The 24,882-nt window shown below is 40.5% G+C and overlaps 1 protein-coding gene across 2 annotated transcripts in view; it reads right to left on the bottom strand.

Annotated features, from left to right (window-relative positions):
- Nucleotides 1-24,882, bottom strand: part of Gli3 (GLI-Kruppel family member GLI3) — a 266,304-nt gene that overhangs the window by 99,408 nt on the left and 142,014 nt on the right. For both annotated transcript variants that reach the window (NM_008130.3, XM_006516552.3), the window contains exon 4: nucleotides 16,735-16,840. In NM_008130.3, the coding sequence (NP_032156.2) occupies nucleotides 16,735-16,840 (106 nt within the window). The remainder of the gene's footprint in view (nucleotides 1-16,734; nucleotides 16,841-24,882) is intronic.

Raw genomic sequence — 24,882 nt, 5'->3', positions numbered from 1 at the left:
AAGAAAGACAATATAAGATATAAAAGATGAACTCTAAAGAGGTATAAATACTGAAAAGAAAATAATTTGAAAATTTTAAATGGAAAAACACATTACCTAAAATATAAAAGCCTTGACCAAGGAATTGACTGAAGGACAGAATACTGAAGACAGAAAACAAGTTAGAAAACTGTAACACTCAAACAAAGAAAAGATAAATTAATAAATTAGTAACCAAGTATGAGTACTAACTTCAAGATGAATAGAACATCATGAAAAAAAATCTCAATCTAAGAATCAGGGGCATAAAAAACAAGAGGCATTTTATTGTAAAGACTTAAGACATTGCCAACAAATTAGAAAAATGTCTTGAGGAACAAAGGTTCCGTTCAGAACATCCTGTCTATGCGTACTTCTTAGACTGCTTCTCCTGCTTTTTTCCTCTAATAGTAACAGTATCACATGCTCACACACACACTCACTCACACACACACACACACACACACACACACACACACACACACACACACAAACACACACGAGAGAGAGAGAGAGAGAGAGAGAGAGAGAGAGAGAGAGAGAGAGATTGTTTAAAGTAGCTGTTTCCCACTAGTGGGTCTGATCCCTTTAAAGGTCAAATGACCCTTTCACAGGGGTTGCTTGAGACCATCAAAAAACTCAGATATTTACATTACAATTCATGATAATGCAAAATTACAGTTATGAAGTAGCAATGAAATTATTTTATGGCTGAGGTCACCACAATATGAGGAACTATATTAAAGGGCCATAGGGCCACAACAGTAGGAAGGTTGAGAACCACTGGTTTAGAGGGACAAAGTAGGCGAGCATGGAGCAGAAATGTGAGAACAGAGAGAAGTGGGTACACAAGGAGTTGGTAATATGGTCAAAATATATTCAATACAAATATATTCAATAGGCAATTATATTTAAAATATAAAAACGGCAAGTAATATCCTGGGTCCGAAAGAAAATATACATCAAAAAAATATATATTTTGATTTTGAAACATGTAGTCACCCAGCAAATTGCCAAGTACCATCTCAGCGCTAACTATAACTGAAATTTCTGATACTTGTTTAGGTGCCATATCCTCATAACAATAAAGAAGCCTACCTTCATATTTTGTAGAAAGTCTGAGTTTGAGTCATGCTATCTACTAACTGTAAGAGGAATGACTCCAAGTACACATTTACTTTTCTGGGTAGAAGAACACTGGAGCACATATGGACCAACAGAGACCATGGCAGCATGTACAAAACATGCAAAAGCTCAAACCAGACAGAAATCTCGGCATAAACGAAAGGGACTGGGTGCAAACTCCCACCCCAGCCAAGAAAACATTTACAAATAGCTTATAGGAAGCGAGGCTGGGAAAGGGCGAGGCAGGGAAAATTGGTTGTCTTCAAAGGAGTAACACTGGGCATTATCAACCACACTCCACTGTGCTCAGAAGCAGTTGGCCAACAGAAACAGAACTAGAACTCGGTGCTTTTTACTGGCTTTTTCTTTTGTTTTTTTGTTTGTTTTAAGAGAGGGAATAGAGTTGTGTGGGTAAGAAGGGGGACAGATCTAGGAGGACTTGAGGGATATAAAAGAAAATAATAAAAAATATACAAAGAATGTTTTAAAAGGCATTAAAAAATAACTCATTCCATGGTTGTACATTTATCTGGATGATTAAACAATTTAGACAAATAGATATTTTTAAAAATCCGAGAAGCAATAACCTTGGATTTGTTTTGTGTGAGAAGTCACTTTGGGTACAGATCAATAATTAAAAGCACAATTCTAGAGTTCAAGAAGTTAATCCTGACCTCATGTTGCGCCTACTTTCACACATTCACACTGGAGTCAGGTTTAGGTGGACTTCTGAGCCAGAAGAGCAAGGCTCCATCGTTAGTCAGAAAATGGGTTCTCCATTTCCTTTCTTCATCCCTGTGACAGCACTGCCATCTTTGCAGCTACTAATGTCCTCTCTAGGGCAGCGGCATGCTCTGCTTTGATGTCATTTCCCAAAGAGATGATAGAGTAAAGCCTTATGCTGATGAGGCCTGATGGTGGCTGATTAGAAGAGTGGGACCAGGAGCCAAACAAAGCTTCAGTGTGGAGTCCAGGAGCTCACCCAGCAGCGGCGCGTCAGCCAGTTTACAGCTATTACATATTTTTATATTAACAGTTTTCCCTACCCAGGTTTGTACAGTTTATCTTTATTCTTTCAAATCCTGAAACTGCTTCAATAAGAGAGAAGGGTTTATATATAAGATACACACACACACACACACACACACACACACACACACTTCTAAGCCTGAACTTTTAGGGGAAATTGAAGAGGCTTTGTGTCAAGTACGACTAAATCCAGCCTTTCCATATCATACCTCTGCTAGAAAATTACTGTGTGGATGATAAGGCAAAAAGATATAATAAAAAGTGACTCTACTCAATTTACACTGCAATATTGGTATGACTGAATATTTTTCATTCAGGTGCCTGATAAAATCGCTAAACTGTATTGCAGATAAATAAAGGAGGCTTCTGTCAAGAATAAACACCATTAATCATGAAGCCTTACCCTCTCAGAGCTGGTGCTATGCATCTTCACAAACACACCGCACAGTCAGCTCGCTGTACATGCCTTCCTCTTTATCCCCTGCCAGGCTGAGGGACCCCTCGTTTTTCATTTTCTAAGATGTAGGCAGCAGAAGCATTCTGAAACATTCTCTCTATACTTTAACTTTGCAATTTTCCAAGTAGGATCATTACTGTGTAATTTAGGAAACAGTAGCTGGGATTTTAGTGGGGAAGAAAACATTTATTATTATTTTTTCCTAAAAACAAACAAGGATGAGTTTTCAACTCTAAAATGACATTACTTTAAAGATTCAGGATTTTGAGAAATATTTTTGTCTCACTTCCAGGTTTTGCTTTAATTTTAAAAGAACTCTAAAAGCCTTTCTCAAATATAGTCTTTCTTTTAAAAGCTTTTGGTCACTATAGTCCATGAACAAAAATGGAAATGAAAACAAGACAGTCATATTAAGAGACACGTGAAACTTCCTCCTGCGTGCCACTTCACCAATAAAAACAGAAACCACTACAGTTTATAAAATATGCCCCAATTCCAAAGTTCCAGGGTCAGGAGAAAGATGCAGAGCTGCAAACATGAGTTAAGTTCATGATTGGACATGTATCGGGCAGTCTACCACTTGCCAAATCTCTGTGGTTTGTGAGACATTAGGTGCTCTATGTGTGCCCATCATTGGATCTTAGATTAAAAAAAAAAAGATGAAATAGTGAGAGCAGAGTGGAGAGATTAACTAATCTGCAGGAAACCTATGGCTTATGGGATAAAACAGAAGGTCATGTGAGCATGCATGGGGTAGAGAATCTCTTCAGAATCACTTTAAGTGTGTCTGTATAAAAGGAAAAAACAAAACAAACAAACAAACAAAACAACAAAAGTCAATGAACAAACATAGATCTTCCCCTAACAGCCCATTCTCCATTCCAATTTGCATCTGGAAACAAAGGTGGGGGAAAACACTCAAGGAGCCACTTAACACAGAATGGAACCCAGCTCAGGCCCAGGGACCGTGAAAATACAAGTCAGGCCTGGCATGGTGGCAAGCACCTTCAATCCCAGTACTCAGAGGGCAGACTGGTCCTCACAGTTGAGTTCCAGATCAGCCAGGGATACCCAGTGACACCATGATAAATGAAGATAATCAGAATGTATGAGCTAATGTTTGAACCTTCTGGAGTTATATGCTGAAACCCAGGAACGAAACATTACCATAGATCATGTAGCAAACAAAATGTTAGGAAAAGAGAGCCTGTTCTGAGAGGCAATGAATTCTTCACCACGGAGGCCCAAGCCCAAGATCCTAAGACACACAGGAGGAATTACCAAGCTACTAATATCAGAGGTCACAAGAAGCAGGAAGTAAGTCTGTTGGCCAAAACTACTGAACAAATCATGGATCTTTTACTGTCAAACGGAATGGTGACAGGGAGGCAGACAGAAGTCTGTGCCCTGAGAACACTCAACCATTGTGGAAACTAATGCTCAGCTAGAAGAAGCCTACTTCCAATCAGGCTTGGGAGGGGGAGGAGGGAGGGAGGGAGGGAGGGAGGGAGGGAGGGAGGGAGAGAGAGAGAGAGAGAGAGAGAGAGAGAGAGAGAGAGAGAGAAACAACAGCCTCTGGGACATCACTCAAGACTTCCAGAAAGCCCTGGGGATGAATAGATTTGTACTGTTTCCACCCATGTGCTGCCTTTCTTGACAAAATCTGGGTCTACCTTCTTGGAAATTCCAACAGAAAAAGATCTCTAGGTCTATTAATGATAAATACAGAGTTCTGGTTTGGCATTATAAAATTCTTGAGTAAAATCAAGATTGTCATGTACATATAAGTAACAATAGCTGACTAAGATAACTGACGTAACTAAGCAAACAAAAAACACAGGCTAAAACATACAAACAAACAAACAAACAAACAACAAACCAAGCAGGTGAGCATACTGAGGAGGCTTAGATAGTGAAGGTGCCTACTGCCAAGCCTGACAACCTGAGTCTCATGAGTCCCTATTCCATGTTGTCTTTTGATGTACACATGTATAAAATGGTCTACATGTATACACCCAGAACAGACAGACAGACAGACAAGTGTAATTTTAAAGCAGAATTGTCTGGAATTTTGCTTTTTTAAAAATTTTGCCAATAAAAATTTTAATCAAGCAATCCATCATACTTCACTGCACAGATGCAGAAAACACTCTTCCACTCTGAATATTCATTTATCATCACTTGGTATACATTTTTCCCTCCCTAATTCCTTACTAAAATTTTAAAATTATTTTATCCTTTGAAACTCTTAGATCTATATAATGTACCTTAATCATATGTATATATTAATCACATATATAACATACATATATTAATACATATAATGTATATCTATCCCCATTCTTCACTCCCAGAAATTTGTTCTCAAGGTAGCTGAATTTTGAAAACTGTATAACTATCCCATTAACACCTGCAGTGAAGTTCAACACATTATAAGATCAATTATCTGTTATTAGTAATGGAAGTTTAAAACATAATTTTGAATTCAGGAGTTACTCTTCTCTGTTCCAGCTATAAGCTATGCTTTAGGAAAAAATGATACGCAGAAGAGAAGGAAACAGCATCTGCATACTTTCTATGTTTATTATTTCCACAGAGAAGGTAACGCACTTTTGCCCACTATGGCAAGATTTACAAGTATAAATGTCTAAAATTCAAAAATAAAAATTATGAGATAGCTCAGAAATGTGGCTTTCACTTACATGGAGTAGACATGGCCCCTCCCCACAGGACAGCTGACATTTACTAACTAGACCCGAGGAGGGCAAACCTGCACTATCAGCCTTCAGTTGCCTTCTCCACATTCAAAGGAAAGCAAAGGGCTTAGTAGCTCTTCCTTCACTGATCTTAAAGCTAATAACGACTACAGAATAGCCAAGTTACAAACTTGAATGAACCTCAGCTCTTCTCGCTAATGACATTTAAAACATGTCTTTAGGTCCCCACGTTAGTCATTCAGCAAGTATTCTTGGCAAAGACTTCAGGCAGATGGAAGCTATAGACTGAACACACAGGCCAGAGTCAAATTGCCTGGAAGAACTGGGAGACTTGTGGCTCTGAGGAATGTAATTCATGCAGAAAAGCGCTGTGAGAGCAGGGCCAGGCAACCTTGTAGGAAGAAAGCAAAATAAACAGTTCAACAAAGAAAACAAAGACTGGCCAACTGCCTTTTCTAAAACTTGAGTACACTGAGACTTCAGTGGGTGCCCACGAAAAGACTGCATCAAAGAAGACCATTGCTAAGCAAATAGACCAAAGAAGGAGGCTTTCCTCCCTCTCCACACTGGGGGAGGGAATGCACTCTGCTTTTCCTTCCCATTCAAGTTCCATGTCTTCCAAGGTAAATCTCTCCTCCCTACAAACAGAAGCAGCAAACAGTGACCGGCACAACCCAAGTCTATCCCCAGGCTAAAAGTTGGAAAGGTGGAGAATTCAGGCCCAGTTCATTGTGATGCAATGTACATTTGCTTCACATCACGAAAATAAGCCACAAAAGGGAGCACTGGAAGGACCAGGCAGGTTAAAGCCCTACAGCCCGATGCCTGCCTTTCATGACTGAGGAGCTACTCCTGAAATGCTCAAGGACTCTTACAAAGAGTGTACAAAACTCACAGCTGTGCCACATTTGCATGGGTGAATGTCATACACCAAGGCACAGAGAAGCTTCGTGCAGCAGGCTGTCCCTGCTTTAGTACCAAATTCCATCTCTTCCCAGGGAATCTTGAATTGGGGAACCTTCCCTGTATGCAACGGTTGCATGAGGTGCTGCACAGCTAAAGCCCAGAATCAGAGAAGCCCAGAGTTTGGCCATTTAAACAAGCTGGCTTTACTCGTTCTGACTACCTTCATTAAAATAGATGATTATGCAGGCTTTCACTGACAAGTCTTAAGTAATAATTATTATAAAAAAGTGAGCAGGAATGGGCATACTGTCTCTCTCTCTCTCTCTCTCTCTCTCTCTCTCTCTGTGTGTGTGTGTGTGTGTGTGTGTGTGTGTGTGTGTGTAAGGTAAACTGGAGTAACAAGTCTCCATGATTTCTCTTGTAAGTGGGGAGGAATCATGTCCCTCCACCCTGGCCCATATGATAGGACATACATGCATATCACATGCATTTGGCAGGATTTAGATAATATCAGAATGCATTTCAATAAATATATAACTCTTCTTTAGCGTCTAACTTATTCCCAGGAAGTAAAACATGCATGGACCCACATGACATTACGCCTGTAAGCTAAGCCCTGGCTACCTTAAGTGGCTCAAACCAGCTTCCCAGGCACCACAGAAAGAATTTGCAGATGTTAGCAGGGAAGGGCCTTCACAGAGGGCCCTGTGAAAATGCATGTTATCACACTTGCTGGGAGTCTGTATGTACATCACTCCTGCTGTGTCTGGAAAACACTGCTTCCTTGGAATTATCCACACCTCTGGCTCTTACTATCTTTTGTCTCTTCTTCCACATACATCTCTGAGCTATAAGTACTGGGGGGACGGGTGTGATAAAGACATTCCATTTAGGACTCAATGCTCCAAAGCCTCCGCATTGTCCAGCTAGAGGTCTCCATGTTAATACCCACCAATAGCAAGAAGCTTAGCCAGACAAAACCCCAGCAGGGAGAAGTGGGCACAAAGTCCCACCCCTAAGTAGCCATTGGCAATTGATACCTACTGGGAGAAGGAACAGCAGTTTTGTCCAGTGGAGTGAGAATGGCTTTAGCCTCATGCTCAGGAGTAGTTGACCAACACAAAATACTCTTCAGGTTTTTGTTTTATTTTTTTAATATGTTTTTTGTTTGTTTATTTTGTTATAGCTAGGTGTTTTTCTTTCAGTCTTTGTTTCTTTTTGTCCTCCTTTCCTTTCCTTTCCTTTCCTTTCCTTTCCTTTCCTTTCCTTTTTTCCTAGAGAAGTGCAATAATTCCAGTGTTTGCTCAGCTCTTTAGACTGAAGCTTGTGTCCCCATAACAGCCCCAAGTGGGAACTTCATGTTATAGAAACGAAAGGGACAGAGGACTCAAGCCACAGAGATGGCTCAGATACTGGTTAGCTTTCATAGTGCTGCAGGTAAAATACAAACGACTGGAGGAGAAAAGACTGGCCTGACAAACCAAGCTCTCTGGTGCAACACTGACACATACATCACGGAAGTTTCTGATTAGATTTAAATTCCACTCCATAAGGTGAAACCCATCCCAGGTCCCATTAGCAAGCTGAGAACCTATGGCCAGACAAGTCGCAGACCTTCAGGGAAAGCCTAACTACTATTATTCTGCTAAACAGAAGCAACCCTCATCTGAGAGGCTTCGTTTTGTAGTAAATGGTTGTTTACATAGAGACCCACAGCTGGCCATTTGGTAGAGAGTAGGACTTCAGAAGGCTCAGCACTAAAGAAAATGTACCTGCCCTCCCCTGATCCACTGCTCCCTCCAAGGTTCCAGGGTCACTGTAGAAACAGGGATGGAAAGAGTGTACGCAGAGGCAGTGGACGACTACAAGGTAACAGCTTCTCCTGGACAGAGCAGGGCAGCCGCACTCATGAAGTCGGAGCATTTGCAACAGCAGACCAAACCTTGTGCAAGCCCAAAGCAGGCTAAATCCCAGCATGGAGGGAAGAGTTGGGCACATAATCCGCCTCTCAATGTGGAGCTGCCAGTAACTCTTAGCTGGGGGAAGACAGGGATGCAGTTTTCTGTAAGAGTGTAGCTCCTGGTAAATCAACCGAACATCCCAAGCAGCACAAACTAGTCTTGGGGAGGAGGGGAAACAAAGCTGAACGGGGGTGAATCTAGGAAGAGTTAGACAAGCAAAGAGAATATGATCCAAACGCACTGTACAAAAAAAGTCCTTTTAAAAAAGTACAAAGTGAAGTTTTTCCCACTTCAGAGTTTGTTGTTGCTTGTCCGTGTTGCTCCAGCTTCAGACTTGTCAAAGTTGGTTCAGTGTTACTGTTCCAGCTAAGTCTAAGCAACCAAAGCACGACGTAAGGGCCCGTGCCTGTTCTGAGATGCCTTTTGAACAGATCCCATCAGAACAAAAGTGGCAAAGATTACATTTCAAAAATTTCCCAGCATGGTTACCTGGCTGTAAAAATGTGTGAAAAGGCGGTATCTCGCTAACCATTTTCTCCTGCTCATTCTTGGCAGTGGTACAGATCATCCAAGAGGCGAAGAGCCAACTAATTCGGCATTTTGTATTCAAAGAGTTCACAAGCCATTCCTAGAAACATATCTGCTAACATTTAATTTTCCTGGTAAATGGATTTCCCTGAGGGCAGGTATAGGGCTAGAGCAGTAACAAGAAGGAATGGCAGGCAGCTGTGTGTTCTGGGGCCTTGTCTTGCTGGGGAAAGAACTTACATGAGCTTGCTGGGTGGCGAGAAGAAACCACCTGTTTTAGGTTATTGCTAAGTGAGCTCTTATACCTAAGAGAAGGATGGCCACATAGGAAGTGCTGCCCTTGGGTCTAGGTAGGGCAATATTTGTGATGTAAAGCTCCCAAGCAGCTTCCTGTGGGGATAAATTTTGTTAGAGTTCGATTTTTTAAACTCGTATTTTGAAAAATAAATAAAATGAATGAAGTAAATTTCTGTTTTCTTTGAAGCCAGGCTTAGCATGAGTGGAAGCATTGTATTCAAAGAAAAAAGTCGGTTACAGTCCACTACCTCCTAGGCCCCCACAACAGGTTTGACAGCAGCCTCTATAGAGTCGGCAGCTTCCAGCTCAGTGACTGTGAATGCTGCAGTCAATATCTGCTCCGGAGTGTGTTGCTGAGCACAGCACAAAAAACACAGGAATTCTTTTCCAAGAAGCTGCCGCTTGGGCTCCGTGAATGTACGCTGTAATTAGGGTCTGCTTTCTCTGCAACCGAAGAACAGATTCAATATTTCAGTCATTAGAAATACTACAAAGCTGAGAAGTATTACACCTTCTGAATACAACCTGTTTTGTGTTCTTTTCTTAATGTAAAGAGAAATGTGTGCTGGCTGATCAGAATGTAGGCTGCCTACCCATTACAATTTTAAAAGTTTAGGAGATGACCTCAATCATATATGCACGCCAAACGGGGCTGACAACGAAGGTGGGTGATAAACAAATCCTGGCGGGTTAATCTTTTCTGCTTATTGTGAAAAACTACAACCAAACGTTTAGACCTTTTGTTGAACTGAGATGACACATACAAGGAAACCTCTCGGTAACAGTGTGAAAACAGCTGAAAGATCCTCACAGCAGAGACCAGAGTGACGCTGGAGAGGGCTGTGATCTCTCCGAGGCTGGCACTGGTAGCCTGGGGTCCCCACGTACTTTCAATGTTGATGTTACTCCCCTGTGCCCTTACTGTTAAAAGTTGCTGTAGCAACAGCGGTGAATGTCACTGTACTCCAATAAAAGTGCACTTAGAAGCACAGCAGGTGGACCAGGCTTGGCTCAGGTGCCACACACTATCTCAGGTGGCTGTTCCTAGCAGAAGTCCGGTAAGAAGACATCCAAACGGGAAGACATTAAGCGAGGAAGCAAGCATGAATATCTAAAGAAAAAGTCTCCAGGAAAATAAACGAAACACTGGAAAGGAGTTAACGGGGCTTGAATTCTATTGGACATTCAGAATAAGTGCTGGTTATTTATGCATGTTTCACTGCAGTCTTATCAAATGCAACTAGGTATGCCATACCTGTGGCTGGATAGGCAAACTGTCCCAGAAGCTTCACACATTCTATGGCAGTGCACACTGAGGTCTAAATTGTAACTCAAAAGCCTGAATATGTATATGACTTCTATAACACTTCTCCAGAGTGTCATGTATTCATCTTAGCATGTTGCAGGAGCCAGGTGTTGATAGAATTGGCTAAATAAAACCCAGGCCTGCAAAGTGTGTGGTATTCATCTTTACTAATAGAGCAAAGCAAATGGGCAAGAATGTGGACCCCAATCCCTAAACTAAAATACAGGTGTAACTCACTCCAAAGGCTGTATGTGTTCTTATGTTTAAATGTCTATAAGCTTACAATGGAGCTAATGATAAAACCTCCATCATAGGCTTGGGAAAATATCACAGTAGATAATTATGGAGTCTTAAAATGTGCTTAACCTACAGTAAGTCATCAGCATTAGTTTCGGTCATTATTATGTATCCTTTCCAACATCAATGTTTCTTTTGTACCTTATCCATGGAATTCTGGTATTCGTACTATTTGTACGCAATTGCAATATATATGCAAATACATAGATATATCACCACACATGAGAAGGAATAGGTGCTAATACTTCTGGAAGATGCTAAGATGAACACATGATGATCTGGAGAATTATTATAAAATTCATATACATGTTCAGGTTTTTGAGTTAAAAAGGGTTTTTTTATAGCTAGAAAACTTGGGCATCAGTGTACACTGCTGTAGAATGTATATAGATAGATGGATAGATGCAATATGTGTGCATATTTAATATATACTAGTTATACATAAACTAGTAATGTGTGTGTGTGTATCCCAATTGCAAGAAGACTATAGTAGCTGTTTTTCTATCAAGGAATCAAGTTGTCTATGGGAAGCATTCACCATTGCAATAGGAACTCTTAATAGAAACTTAGCAATCACGCATTTGGGATCTTTCACTCCTGAGTGTGCAAGCTTTGTTAGCACGAGGAAACATATTCTAACAAAATGAAGCAAATGAAAAGGAAAAGAAAAAAGGGAAAGTGACGCAGCAGCCTAAGCAGCAGGAGCCAGTTCTCATCACTAAATAACCAATTACTTACGAGCTACAGGGTTTGCAACAGAGACTCAGTCTCACAGAAGCAAAGAAACACAGCAGTTGCCTTGAGAGAAGCAAATTACAATCTAGTTTGTTTTATTTTTTTTCTGTATGAAGATAATGGTATTTGTGTTGCTACAGTACTCAATGTAATCTGATGTTAGTACACTTTACCAGTCTCAGAGTCATCCATGGTAGATCCAAATACTGGATGATATAAAAAAAAATTGCTGTTCTTTCTTCATTTTAAATTATGTGATTAAAATATTCTAAACCAGTTATGCCCCAAATATAAGATTTTGCTAATTCTCCATATCTCAGTCAAGGAGTCCCTCAGAATAAATAAAATGAAACCACTAGTTTGCATATGCACCCATTTTAAGAGGCCAGGCTGAAAACTTCTTGTGAATAAACATTACGTGCACGGACAATAAACACAGTTAGCACTAAAAAGACACTGAGTTCAGTGGCGCAGGGAGACTGAGTAGCAGCCCTGATCATTTACCTACTGTTGCTTTCCCTAGATATTTACCATAATGGAGTAGCACCTTTCCTCACACTCTGTCTCTCTCTGGGAAGTAGTGAATGCAAGCATTTCCCACACTTTCTGCTCACCTTCTGCTCTCAAGCCTAAAAGGCTATGTAATCACAAGGGCAAAACTTCCTTGTCCCAGTGTAATCTGGCTCAAAGCTGATGGTAAGGCTCGTACCCTCACTCCTCTCTGAGCAGCTGGAGGCAGGCTAGTTTTTGTGAAGGCTAGATCCCCTTCCTGATAGCCACTGCACTGAATCGGGCAGCTTCCCTGTAAGCCACCTTGACTCAAGGGAAAGAACTAGGAGAGTGCTCACTTCTCACTGGACCGTAAAGATAAAGCAGTTTTTCTAAAAGGCATTAGTAAAGTGGAGGGGATGCAGAGCAGGTTCTGCATACTGTCTAAAGATGCAGCTTAGTGACGTACCATTCGCATCCACTGCACAATGCCAACACTGCTCTCAGTTTCACAGCAAGAAGATCAGATCACTGGGGCCTGAATTATTGCAATGGATTAGTAACTAAGGACTCAGCTTTGGAAAATGAATTTGTAGACCTCAGTAGAAAGCTACAGGAAAGTCCAAAATCTAATTCATACTGGTTCATGAATGAGAAAAACTTGGCTCAAAGAGTTTTTACATACAGAATAGATATCAACACACCCTGGAAACCCCACAAGAATGTGAATGAAATCATACTAGAATTCAAAAGTCTTTATAATTTGAGTTTCTAAAAATACATCATGCCTACTTTTGAAATGAAACATGATCAAGTAACTTCCAGCACTTAAAACATACACACACTCAAAACTCACAAACACTCAAAATGCACACACTCAAATGTACACACAAACTCAAAATGTTCACAAACTCAAAATGCAGTAGCACATTCTTTGTGGCTGTAAAAAAAAAAAATCACTTGAAAATCTGAGTATAGTAAGATATAACTGAACAACTGTCTCCATTTTTAAAGAAGTTTTAAAACCCAGTAGTAACATGTAGTCTAGAGGGCTTTATCAAGGCCCACAGCATAGAACAGTGTGACCACAGGGTTATAGAGCCCTGGTGTAAACAGCTCAAGCCAGGGAACAAAGAGAGGACTGGACACGTTTCCCGTTCTCTTCTGCAGTGTGTGTCCGGGCTCAGGGATATCACAGAGGCACCAGATGGGCTCAGCAATATGCTAAGTGGACTTTGGTGATTTTTCTAAAACACTGTGTTTAACTTTACATAGAATTGGGGATTATTACAACCTGAGAAAGAGACATTCCAGGTATCAGTTGGACACATGCATTCTGAACAACTCATAAGATGAGGAAAGAATTCTCATATTCAATGTTCAAGAAACTATTTGAATGACATAAACATGATGCAGTCATTGTCCATTTCAGAGAGCAGTTTGATGTGACAACCTAGAGACATGGCACCTATGGCATGACCCACTTATGACCTTTTAAAATTAATTTCATGATTTTGGGCTAAAAGAAATTTCAATAAATCCTAGGATTATTTCTAGTACTGTATTTTAGTTCATTTAAATGTCTATCCTCGAGCTGCTTTGCTCAACCATAAACTGTGGACAACAGTGTGCAAGCAAGGAGTGTAACTAAAGGCATTTCATGTAACAAACCTAGTTTTTAAACACAGGCTTACATATTTCCGTACATATTTATAAGGCTCCTGGGTTATTATTGGGCTATAATTGCAGTTGTTCTAACACCTAATAAGCCACGGTTGGAAAAACAAAAGCAGGTTAATTTGTGATTTCCTCTACTCATTCAGAGGCAAATTAAGTGTCAAACAGCTAATACAGAACATATTTCATTTTATGAGATTTTAATTTAATTCTGCACCGTATCATTGATGCCTTAATATAGGGTGGTTTATCTAAAAAGAGGAGCAATTTATAAACCTTTTCAATAGAATCTCTAATGATGGAATATGATAGCATAATTACCGCAGTGCCTGCTATCCTTCTGAACACTGGTCTGTCAGCATTTCCATCAACACAGGCCCTTGTTTTTCAGAGACTTATAATTTAGTTTCTAAAGTTGGCACCAGAAGAACAATTGTGTTTACAAAATAATGAGAATATCGCCAAGTTTTATCTTCCTGTAATTAAAATATTCACTCTAAAAGCTTAGTAAGCTCACTTGATTTCATTTTCTAGGAGGCAATTATACAGCAAACATCTTGGAATTCAAAGTCTGGATAGGATACTTTTATATTTTACAGTTAATACTGGGGAGGTTTGGGTAAAGGGGCCACATTTACTATCAATACTCTCAGCTTTAACAATCACAGGTGTGTCCACGCCTGACAGAAGGGGTACAGACAGCTGCGTCATCATGGAGCAAGACTAGAAGAAATTTGGTGCCATTATACACTAACTGTAAGCATTTATTTAGAGACCCAAATAAATACAGTATAGTAAATACATGAGGTTATTTTATTGAGCTCTTCCTAAAGCAAATAGCTTCATTTTAGTGAAGTGCAGGGCCCACATCAGGGGGCATTTGCCAGGGCCTACAGTACAAGTGTGTGGCAAGCCTAAGGCATCCTGATAACTCAGGCAATACTTCAAAGGCTGGACCAGCCTAGCTATCCACTGAGCAGCATCTACATGTCTATCTGCTCATATGCTGAGCACTTTCCCCAAATAAAGCTCCTAAGAAATTACCAAGCGAGAAGAAAACAATGCGAAGAAAGCACAATGCTACAAAGGCATGGAGATGTGACTGCTCTAACTTCCTAGAGCCAATGTCATAATCTCAGTCAGAGCCACCCAGGAATCTACTCGGTTATGATGTGAACAGTCCCAGGAAACTGCAGACATTCGGTGCCGTGTTTCACACCCACAGACACAACATTCTCTCAGAGCCTTCAAGGACTTATTCTCTTGAAACTTGAATTGTCAACCTGCCTTACATCATAACTCTTTGATAATTACACATGTAGGCTGCACAAGAACAATTTAGTCAATCACTGCTTAAATATCTTAAAACTTGACTGAAAAGGCAGGAAGTGCTGTGAAGCTTAGAACCCCAGCTCAATGTCACAGCTGAAGCCAAAACCCACGGCCGACTCTGCTGCTCCACACGTGGCTTAGCTCATCTGTGACACTGCTTTTGCTATGAACCTAACAGCCTAGGACACAAAACAGGATTGCGGGAGACTTTGACGGTCCTATAACTCTGCCAGAGGACCAAGAGGTGCAGTTTTTCATTGGTAACTTCCTATTTGAATTTACTTAAAAGATGAACTATAAGAAGCCCAGAGGAAAGAGTTCAGCATATTATTTGAGCTCAGTTTAAGAAAATTCTCTAGAACATGCTTTTTGAAAAAGTGAAAAACTTTCCGATTCCATAGAACATCTGGTTAAAATTACTTTCTCAGAAAGACTGGGAGGAATTAGCTATCTTTGTCTCTGAGGTCTTGTGTGATCTAGATACAGGACAGAACACCAAGATCTCTGTGGTCCTATCCAGGCCATAAAGGCTCTATAAGACCAGGTGAGTCACAGGTCATCTTGCAAACTCACTTAGGAACGCACTTCCCTCTGTGTAGTAGAACTTCCTTTGGTCTTTGGTGTTAGGTGAGTGCAGTTTTATCAGGCTTCAGAATCCTGTAAATACTTGCTTGTGCTCTAGTAGAAGTCACAGGAGGAATAAGTCACAACACTCTGACTTCTCCCTCTGTAAATACCCACTTCTCCTCCAATGCCTACAGAAGTTCTCAATGCAGATTCATTACTCACCTCCAGGCAAATCTGAACTGAAATTACAATTCAGTAATGGGAGATGGATCTAAAGACCGGTTGGTAAAATATTATATGTGTACTTGGGCATACAGTTAGGCCTGTTAATATCAATTAATTCTGTTCACAGAGGAGGACTTGTTTTAAAACAACTTCATTTTTCTTCGGCATACCATGTAATTACACATCTGTAACTAATAGTCAGAGAGATGCAATCTAGCATCTATATAACCAGCATTATTCTTCAAAGTATTATTCGCGTTTTTCTAACTTCCCCTTCTCAAAAGGAAGGTGATTATTACATATGACTACATGTGTACCGAGGCCATTAGCAGGGAACAGTCCCTTCCAGGGAGTGCATCCAATTCTTACATGACAGTTTTCTCAAGTTTACAGCAGAAGAATATTCTGTTAGTGTATAAATCAATGATTCTTTTTCTTTCCCTTCAAAACAAACTGAGATAATATTTATTTCAATGAGGCTTTCTTTTTCCTTTTATACTAAATACATTTTATCACCAATCCTTTTCTTTTATCTTATGTGAAACCATGTGTTCAATCACATTTGCCATCTTATTTGGGTGACATTCCCATCAATCAAGTGACTGTTGGTATATGGACCATGGGAATTCTGAAAATCTTCCATAAACATTTCATTTCGATCCAGTGTAATCCTTGGTCAGAACTTTTCATGTAACAAAAATTTTAGCATGTAGAACTTCAAACCAAAATCACAACCAAGCACATATTGTACGTGGTAAGCTTCAATTAAAATTTAACTTTAATGCTTTAATTTTAAGTTTATAACTCACAACTGTTTGTCTCTCTCTCTCATCAGCAAAATACTGAGAAACCAGTGGCCAGCTAAACCATATGACAGGCATCCTCAGAAAGCACAGGGTCTGATTCAGTGACTCCAGGAGCAGATAGAGCTTTGCTGTATCTTAAGAGTAAATCTTACACTGTTATCACACCTCCAAAGCCCAGAAGACATGCATTAACAAAGAGTCCTGAAGCCTAAAAGCCAGAGCTTAGGTCCATTTCATTAATGGGTAACATTTTAATACTTACACATGTAATGGAGGAATAGGAGATGGATCATAATGGTAACGGCCCTCATGATGTCTGGCATCAATTGGTACAGGAGGATGGAAGGCAGGGAAAAGATGAGGAGGGTCTGAAAAGGAAAGAAAGTACACCTTATATAAAGCGAACACTTTGAGATGGCATTTCAACTGAAGGCAACTTTACAGTATGAAATCTCTTTTAGGAATTTCAAGAGCTGAGACCAAAGAGATGGGTCAGTGATTAAGCACCCTTGCTGCTTTTGCAGAGGGACTCAAGTTTGATTCCTAACAACCATGTCCAGCGGCTCAAAATCACTTGTAAGTCCAGCTCTAAGGGGATCTAACATCTTTGTCTGGCTTCCATGGGAACCTATAGTTCCTGTCTGTTCCTCCGCCCATCCTGTCTGTCAGTCCCTGGGTCCTGTGTGTGTGTGTGTGTGTGTGTGTGTGTGTGTGTGTCTTCTACTTTTACAGAGTCTTCTTAATTGTACCTGTTGTTTCTTCAAATCTAAAAAAATGATTTTTTTAAAAAACTATACTGATCTGCTACATAAAAGTGAACAGAACTTCAATGGATTTATAGCTACAAGTATGACTGATATTTAGTCCAAATGTTTTGTCCAAGTTTCAAGGAATAAAATAAGGGAGCCTGAAACCTGTACATTTGTCACCTGTGCTAAGTGATATTATAGTAAATATGTCAGCAGATAATTCTTAAATAGTGCCATTGAGCACTGACAGTCAGCTGTCACAGCAAAGCTCTCTTGGGGACTGATATGCACAGCAAGCAAACTTTAGAATGGTACCTAGTTAGTTAAGGATTCTGAAAATTATAATTAGCAGGCTTAAAGGCAAGTCAAACAAAAGCTTGATAAGCAGGTTTCCTGCATCCAGAACAGTGACTGGTTTGGGAAACTGTGCAAGCACACCAGGCATGTGTGTGCACTGTACCTCCTGAGGCAGCGATGATGCACCGTAACTGAGAACACCAGTTCATAAATGTAAGTGGACCTAGGTGACGATCACAGTGATGAATTCAGAAGCATCTCATTTTCTTCCCTCTACATCCATCTACTTCCCAATTTTTCTTCAATCTTTCTTCTTTTAGAAGGTAAGCTATGCTTCACTTCCTCCCCCACCCCCAACTTTTCCCCTTGTGGCCTTCCTTTAAAGATCTAAGCATACTTAGAACAGAAAGGTATGAGGGGAAAACTGTGAGTACGCCCTCACTAAATATGGGTGACCCACCAAAGAGCGACACAAAATTGCATTTTCATTAGTATTCCCCAATGTTCTAAACTTAGAAAATAGCACAAGAGTCTGTGAAAGTGAGCTGTGCTCTCTACTCAGTGAATGCTCCTGGTTGTACTATCAGGTAAGGCGAGAGGTAACAGTACAGGGTCACTGTGGCATCGCCAGGAAATGCATCCAGTGACATTATCTAGTCACTTGTCACACCTCACACAATTCGTAAGTACACATGAAAAACTACTGTATGTTAAGTTTAGCAATTGGTGCTCAAAAGATGTAAGCCAATTCTCATGTAATGGCTTGCTGAGTTTGAGTTGCAGGTAGAAGTTTATTCAGCCATGTGGCAAATTCAATGTTACACTTAACTCAGTAACCATGAGATGAAAAGCAACCCTATAGGAAAACCAAATATTCCTTATATAAAAAGTAAAATATCCCTATTATATTTAACCAGTTTTGATGAAAGTTATCTTATCCATCCTCCTTATGACAATATAAAACTAAATGGAACAGTCTTTGAGACTAGTTGAAAAATTGGCCAAATTCTTACGGAATGTGTCTGAACTTTAAATTTAATTTTTAAAAAAGCATCCACATTAATCACGCTCCAATCTAGAGTAAAGACAGGTGATCATCAAATATGGGCAGGACTTCCTTCCTTCCCACACCAGAACAAGCTTGGCTCTGCAGCACCCTTCTCCTCAGGCCTGTCATCTTTCTTGGGAACCACATTTAATAGAACTGTATGTAAACCAAGCAACTGTAAAGAAAAGTCCACTTCTGAAGAGCTTCTGACATGAGTCTGTCTCAAGTGACACTGTGACAACTGTGTCTGAGTTGGAAGATAAGAGTTTTACTTCCTTCCATTTTGCTGCATGACTGTACTATTAACATTCATCCATCAGATAAGTAGATGTAAGTGCATTACTCTGGCATTTAGTGAAGTCCTCACCTGTTAGGTTTACAGCACTTTGTGAGTTTGAAAGTTAAATTCTAAACACAACTTGTAGCACTGTTATACCAAGTGTTATGGTCAAGGAAATTTACTAATTCTTAATTCTGGAACTGGGTCTAAATAAAGGACAGAAAATTAATAGATGTCATGTTATATAACTAAAGGACAAAGGGTTTTAGTTTGCTCTTTTCCGATTCATATGGTTCTCTATTGATTAAATTTAAACAGGATTTAAACAGCACATGTGAACAATTGTAGCTTTTATTGGTTATTCATGGAAATAAGCCACATTTTGGGGGGAACTGGCAAAGACAACCCTCTTTTGATTCAAGGAATGCTTGACATACCCAGAAATGATAAAGAATATAACCCAGGACAAGCACTCCTCTAACATGTGTGGCATCACACGGGAGTGATCCCAATAGCACTTAGAAGACTATGCCAGTCCATAAATGCCTGCCTCACCTTGCATCGTGGTTTGTTGTTTCTGTGCATCAGCAGCATATTCCATCACAGACCCAAAAAGGTCTGTCCCTGTTGCCAGCAGCCATCGAAATCTGCCACCTCAAGGTTTATTTTTCACACATGAGCAGTGCAGTTGGGGCACATCATAACTCAATGTATGTATAATCTGTTACAGCACCACAGCCATCTTTTGCCCCAGGACGTGACAAAACACTCCATGATGACTTCTCCAAAGTCAGGCAAAAACTGCTGAAGCAGAAGGAAGTGCCACTAAACCTGGCTACCTCCTATTTATCATACAATTTCCTGACTGATGGTTCCACAAACCAGCTGCTAAGTGCTGTGTACTCTACTGTCAGGAAACTAACGGTCTAAATGGAAGACAGGGAGAATAATGTGCAGACCTGGTGGAATCAATTTTACTGAGGGAATTAAAATTCCAGTAGGTAGGGGTGGGTCTGCAGAGCCATGGTAAGCAGTGGACTATCCACAAGCATGGCTGCAAAGATGATTTATTACAGACTTACACAAGGCTTGACTGTGATACCAGAGGCCTTCGATACAAAACCCAGATATGAAAAGTGTGTCCTAGCAGAGCACTTAGTGTAAAAAGTCTTCCAACCTTATGAATATGTAACTGGCTTGATATGTCTTTAAATAGAAATGCATAGTAAAAATATTTGAGCTGGGTAGAGTTGTCAGTATTCAGCTTCACACTGCCTGTCATCATGCCAAGTATTAGGGGGTTCATTAGACATGAGAGGCATTGAGTTTTAGGTCTCCTCACAACAGCATGGGTTGATCATAAAACCTATGGCCAGGGAATAACCAAGGACATGTGGAGATTGATCTGCAGTTACAGCCTTCTCCCAGGAAATAGTTTTAGTATCCTCAGGCTATAAGATCTCTTGGATGCCATCCTGGGAAATTGTCTTTTAAGGTTTCAAATTTACATACAAAAATTGTAGATTAAAAAAGGAGAGATCAAAGTCAACTCAGTTAGTGCCCTGAAGGAGTAATTCGCCAAATGATGTCAGAGTGCTCTGATTGCCCAGGAGACAGTAGATGAGAAATCAACAGAAGTAAACTTCCAGGTGCACAAGTCCTCCTAGCTGATTTAGGTGCCAACATGGTCTGGCCTTGAGACTATTTCAAGACCAGAGGTAGCAATGTTGCACCTACTGTCAGTAAACAGACCAGGAATAGGATGCATGGGCTTCTGTACTGAAATCCATTGGCCAAATTCAATACAAGCCCCTCTCCTTATATAAAATGAGGTCTCAAGTTTGGGAGGAGCGGAAAAGGAGGGAAGGAAAACCAAAGCAGTGGCAAGATACTGCCCTGATGAAATGACAGAGAGAGGCACCCTAGACCTTACAATAGCCTCTCGAACGTGGAGCATTTTGAATAATCACCTTTTCCAGTGGCTTGATGGAGACATGAGTAACATGGACTTGAAAAGTCTCCACTGACTCACTAGCTCAGACTCTTGCTACTCTTGCCCATTGACACATGGTACCCAGTGGGGAACTGATCTGGCCCCTCAGGAGACATCCCAGACATGTGGCCACAAGCCTTCAATAAGGCAGTCTTTGGTTCTCCTTGGTCTGCATAGGTGAATCTAGGATTCCTACTGTACATGGACAGAATGGTCCTGCCTGTTCAGTATCCCTGTAGTACACCATGAGCACCAAGATCTTGTTCTTCTAAAATGTATGCTGTCAAGAGTTTGAAACCTCTTAATGGTTACAAATATGTATCATCCTTTTACGATGACACAGGTGATGTAAAAGGACCGATCCCCTCCACCCAGAAGATGTGGTGTGATATAACAGCAATATTTATGATCAAATGACACCATGTCATGAAAGTGTTAAGAAATGGTGGCTCTGCATGCTGTAGAAATGAGGCAGATGTACTCAAAGAACCTGTTTGTCAGTTCATAGCCTGGCAGACTCGAGTTGGATAGGACATGGTACTGAAAGGATCTGGAACTATCATACCACACAGCTTCTGTAATTAAAGTTTTACTGAAATACTGTCTTGCTTACTTGTCTACCCATTATGTATGGTCACATTCACACAACAAAGGGACAACCTTTGAGACACAACACAGGGAACACAAAACCCCAATTTACAGAAAATGTTTTACATATCTGTTGTTAGATCACAAAGTACTTTTCCAAAACTGTACACAGTACAGAAAGCTTGCATTGATACACACACACACTTGAGTGACACAACCTCAGGTAGGCCAGCCTAAACATCAAACCACATTGGTTAGGAATATCGTTAGAGTGTGGCTACAGCACTCAGGATACTTCTAGTGTTAGTAAATTTACAGGAAGGAGAGACTTTTTAAGGTAAACACAAAGGACGGAATCAACCTGAAATCTACCAGCTGTAGTAATCATTTAATGTTTTAACTTGAAATTACAGAAGAAGCAAAATATGTATATATTCATACTGAAGGTTGACCAGCAAAACCAAAATTAAATGCAACACCTCCTCTTTCTAAAACTCAGTAACTTTACTTCTGGCAAATACCATAAGTTCTGAGTGGGTTTATGAACATCCAAGAATATTTCCAACCTACTCAAATGTGAAGCCTTCACTACTTCTGTGCAAATATGTAGACAATATGAAGTTAATTTAACTGATACTTTAGATCTCACTGCTACCACCACAGCACTCTTGCCATACTATAATTCACCCCTTTGAGGCACTCAAATCATGTTATGCCTTTTTTTAGTTATTTTATTTACCTTTCAAATGTTGTCCCCCTTCCCAGTTTTCCTTCTACAAAACCCCCATCCCATACCCCTTCCCCATGCCTCTATGAGGGTGTTCCCCCACCCACCTACACACTCACCCCTCATCGCCTCAGCATTCCCCTATGCTGGGACATTGAACCTCCATAGGACCAAGGGCCTACCCTTCCTATTTTAAATGCCAGGTAAGATAATTCTCTGCTAAATATAGAGCTGGAGCCATGGGTCCTCCATGTGTACTCTTCGGTTGGTGGCTTAGTCCCTAGGAGCTCTGGAGGGTCCTTAGTTGATATTGTTGTTCTTCCTATGGGGTTGCAATCCCCTTCAGCTCCTTCAGTCCTTCTCTAACTCTCCCTTTGGGGTCCCTGGGCTCAGTCTGATGGGTGGCTGCAAGCATCCACATCTGTTTTGACCAGGCTGTGGCAAAGCCTCTTACGGGAGAGCTATACCAGGCTCCTGTCAGCAAGTGCTTCTTGGCATGAACAAAAGTGTCAGGGTTTGGTGTCTGCAGATTGGATGGATGCCAAGGTGGAGCTAACTCTGGATGGCCTTTCCTTCAGGCTCTGCCCCATTTTGTCCCCCTGCATTTTCTTTAGACAGGAATCATTCTAGGTTAAAGTTCTGGAGATGGGTGGGTACCCCCATCCCTTAACCGGGGCCATGCCTATCTGCTGGATATCGTCTCTACAGGTTCTATGACCCCTTTGTTGGGTATTTTGGCTAATGTCAACCCCGATGGGTCCTTGTAACTTCTTGCGTCCCTGGCATCTGGGAATTTCTGGTGGCTCAAACATAAAAAGGACATTTTATGCCCCACTATGTTTATAGTACCCTTATTTATAATAGCAAGAAGCTGGAAACAACACAGATGTCCCTCAGCAGAGGAATGGAAAAAGAAAATATGGTACATTTACACAATGGAGTACTACTCAACTATTAAAAACAACGACTTCATGAAATTTGCAGGCAAATGGATGAACTAGAAAATATTATTCTGAGTGAGAATATACATGGTATGTACTCACTGATAAGTGGATATTAGCCCAAAAGGTCAAAATGCCCATGATACAACTTATATATCACATGAAGTTCAAGAAGAAGGAAGACCAAAGTGTGGATGCTTCAGTCCTACTTAGAAAGGGGGAACATGCTATGCCCTTTAACAGACATAATTTCAGGTTTCCACGTGGAAGTGATAAATGACTCTCTCCATGTGATTTGACAAAAGGATCATCATAGCTGCTTGGCTATGTCTTGGGAGTGAAGAGATGGTTGCTTCTGTTCATTTCTGGAAACTTCTACCTTGTCTTGTCAGCAGATTTGTAGGCTTCTCATCTCTAGATCCCATGTGTTGGATGCCCAAAGGCAAAAAATAAACCCTACCTCCATACAGGCCACCCAGGTCTCTGGAATGTGTCTAGGCTATGCTCCCCAAAACAGGTATAATCTGGCATACTTCTGGTTTGCAGTCTTCCATGCCAAGACAAGGGAAAAAGAAGTAACTAGAGAGAGGCAGCAAAGAGAAGAAGTATGAGAAGGTACACACACGGCAACTGTATCTAATCTTCAAATTCACCCAAGAAAATCACATAAAAGCATAACAATCTATTACTCTGAAATATGCTGTTGACATATTTGTTGAAAAGTTCATCGCCAATATATAAACTTAAAAGCTAAAAGATAAGTTAGTTCCTAGTGACAAAAAGTACTTTTATAAAAGAGCAGTACTTTTTAATAGCACAATTCAAAAGCCAAACCCATAGCTGCAAAACCATGTACTTGGATCCTTAGTGCTAATGATTTATAAAAGAGGCTGGGATATGTTTATAATCATCCAGCAACCTTAGTTCCACAAGCAGAGGCCTTGGAGTTAATGTATTCAGAACTTGCCTTAGTTAGGACACTAAAGATCAGCAAAGGTTAGGTCTAGGAGCTGCATTCTGTCTGAAAGAACCAATCAGAAAAGACTTCAAACAACTTTCAGTAGTTTTCATACCCAAACAAGGATCTCTGTAGCCACTTTGAAAGCTGCATTTCCTAAGCATTTTATGGTCCCCACGTCTGATCTGTCTGTATTTCTTAGAATGAAGATGAAAGGAAATTCTAGGATCTGTTCTGATCTATCCTAAGTCCCACAAAGTCCTGTGAAGCAAACAAGACAGTGCTTCCACCGACTTCCAGAGTACAGCCGAGAAAAGCCTGTCAGCAGAAAGAAGTGCAGGCACAGTCCTAAGTCCTCAGCTTCCCTCTCCATCACATCTGAAGCAGGAGTCCTGAGGAGCAATCAGCCATGCTTTCCTGGAAAGGGCTTGCACAAGGCTCTAACTGTTGACACTGGCCCCCATAGACCTCACAAAGAGAATAATGTTTATTAGCCGGAGAGCCATGCATTGTGGAAGGCAATGGAATACTACCAACATCTTGAATATACTGGTTGGCAACTATATAACTCAGTGTAGAGAACATGCTTAGCATGCAGAAAGAACTAAATTAGTTTCCAAAGCTAGGGGTGGAGAATTAGAGGGAATTTTAAAAGAAATGAGTGACATATGCATTGTTTCTGTTCAAAATTAGACACGTTTTTTAAAAAATGGGTTATTCTCCTCTCTGTTTAATTTCCACCGTTATCCCATTTATCATTCCTGTCAATGAAGAGCTAAAGTTCTTCCAATGTTTCCCTCAAAAACAGCAATAATCAAAATGATAATGA

The sequence above is a fragment of the Mus musculus genome, chromosome 13, assembly GCF_000001635.26.
Source record: "Mus musculus strain C57BL/6J chromosome 13, GRCm38.p6 C57BL/6J".
NCBI lineage: Eukaryota > Metazoa > Chordata > Mammalia > Rodentia > Muridae > Mus > Mus musculus.
This window is presented reverse-complemented; position numbering and strand designations above follow the sequence as displayed.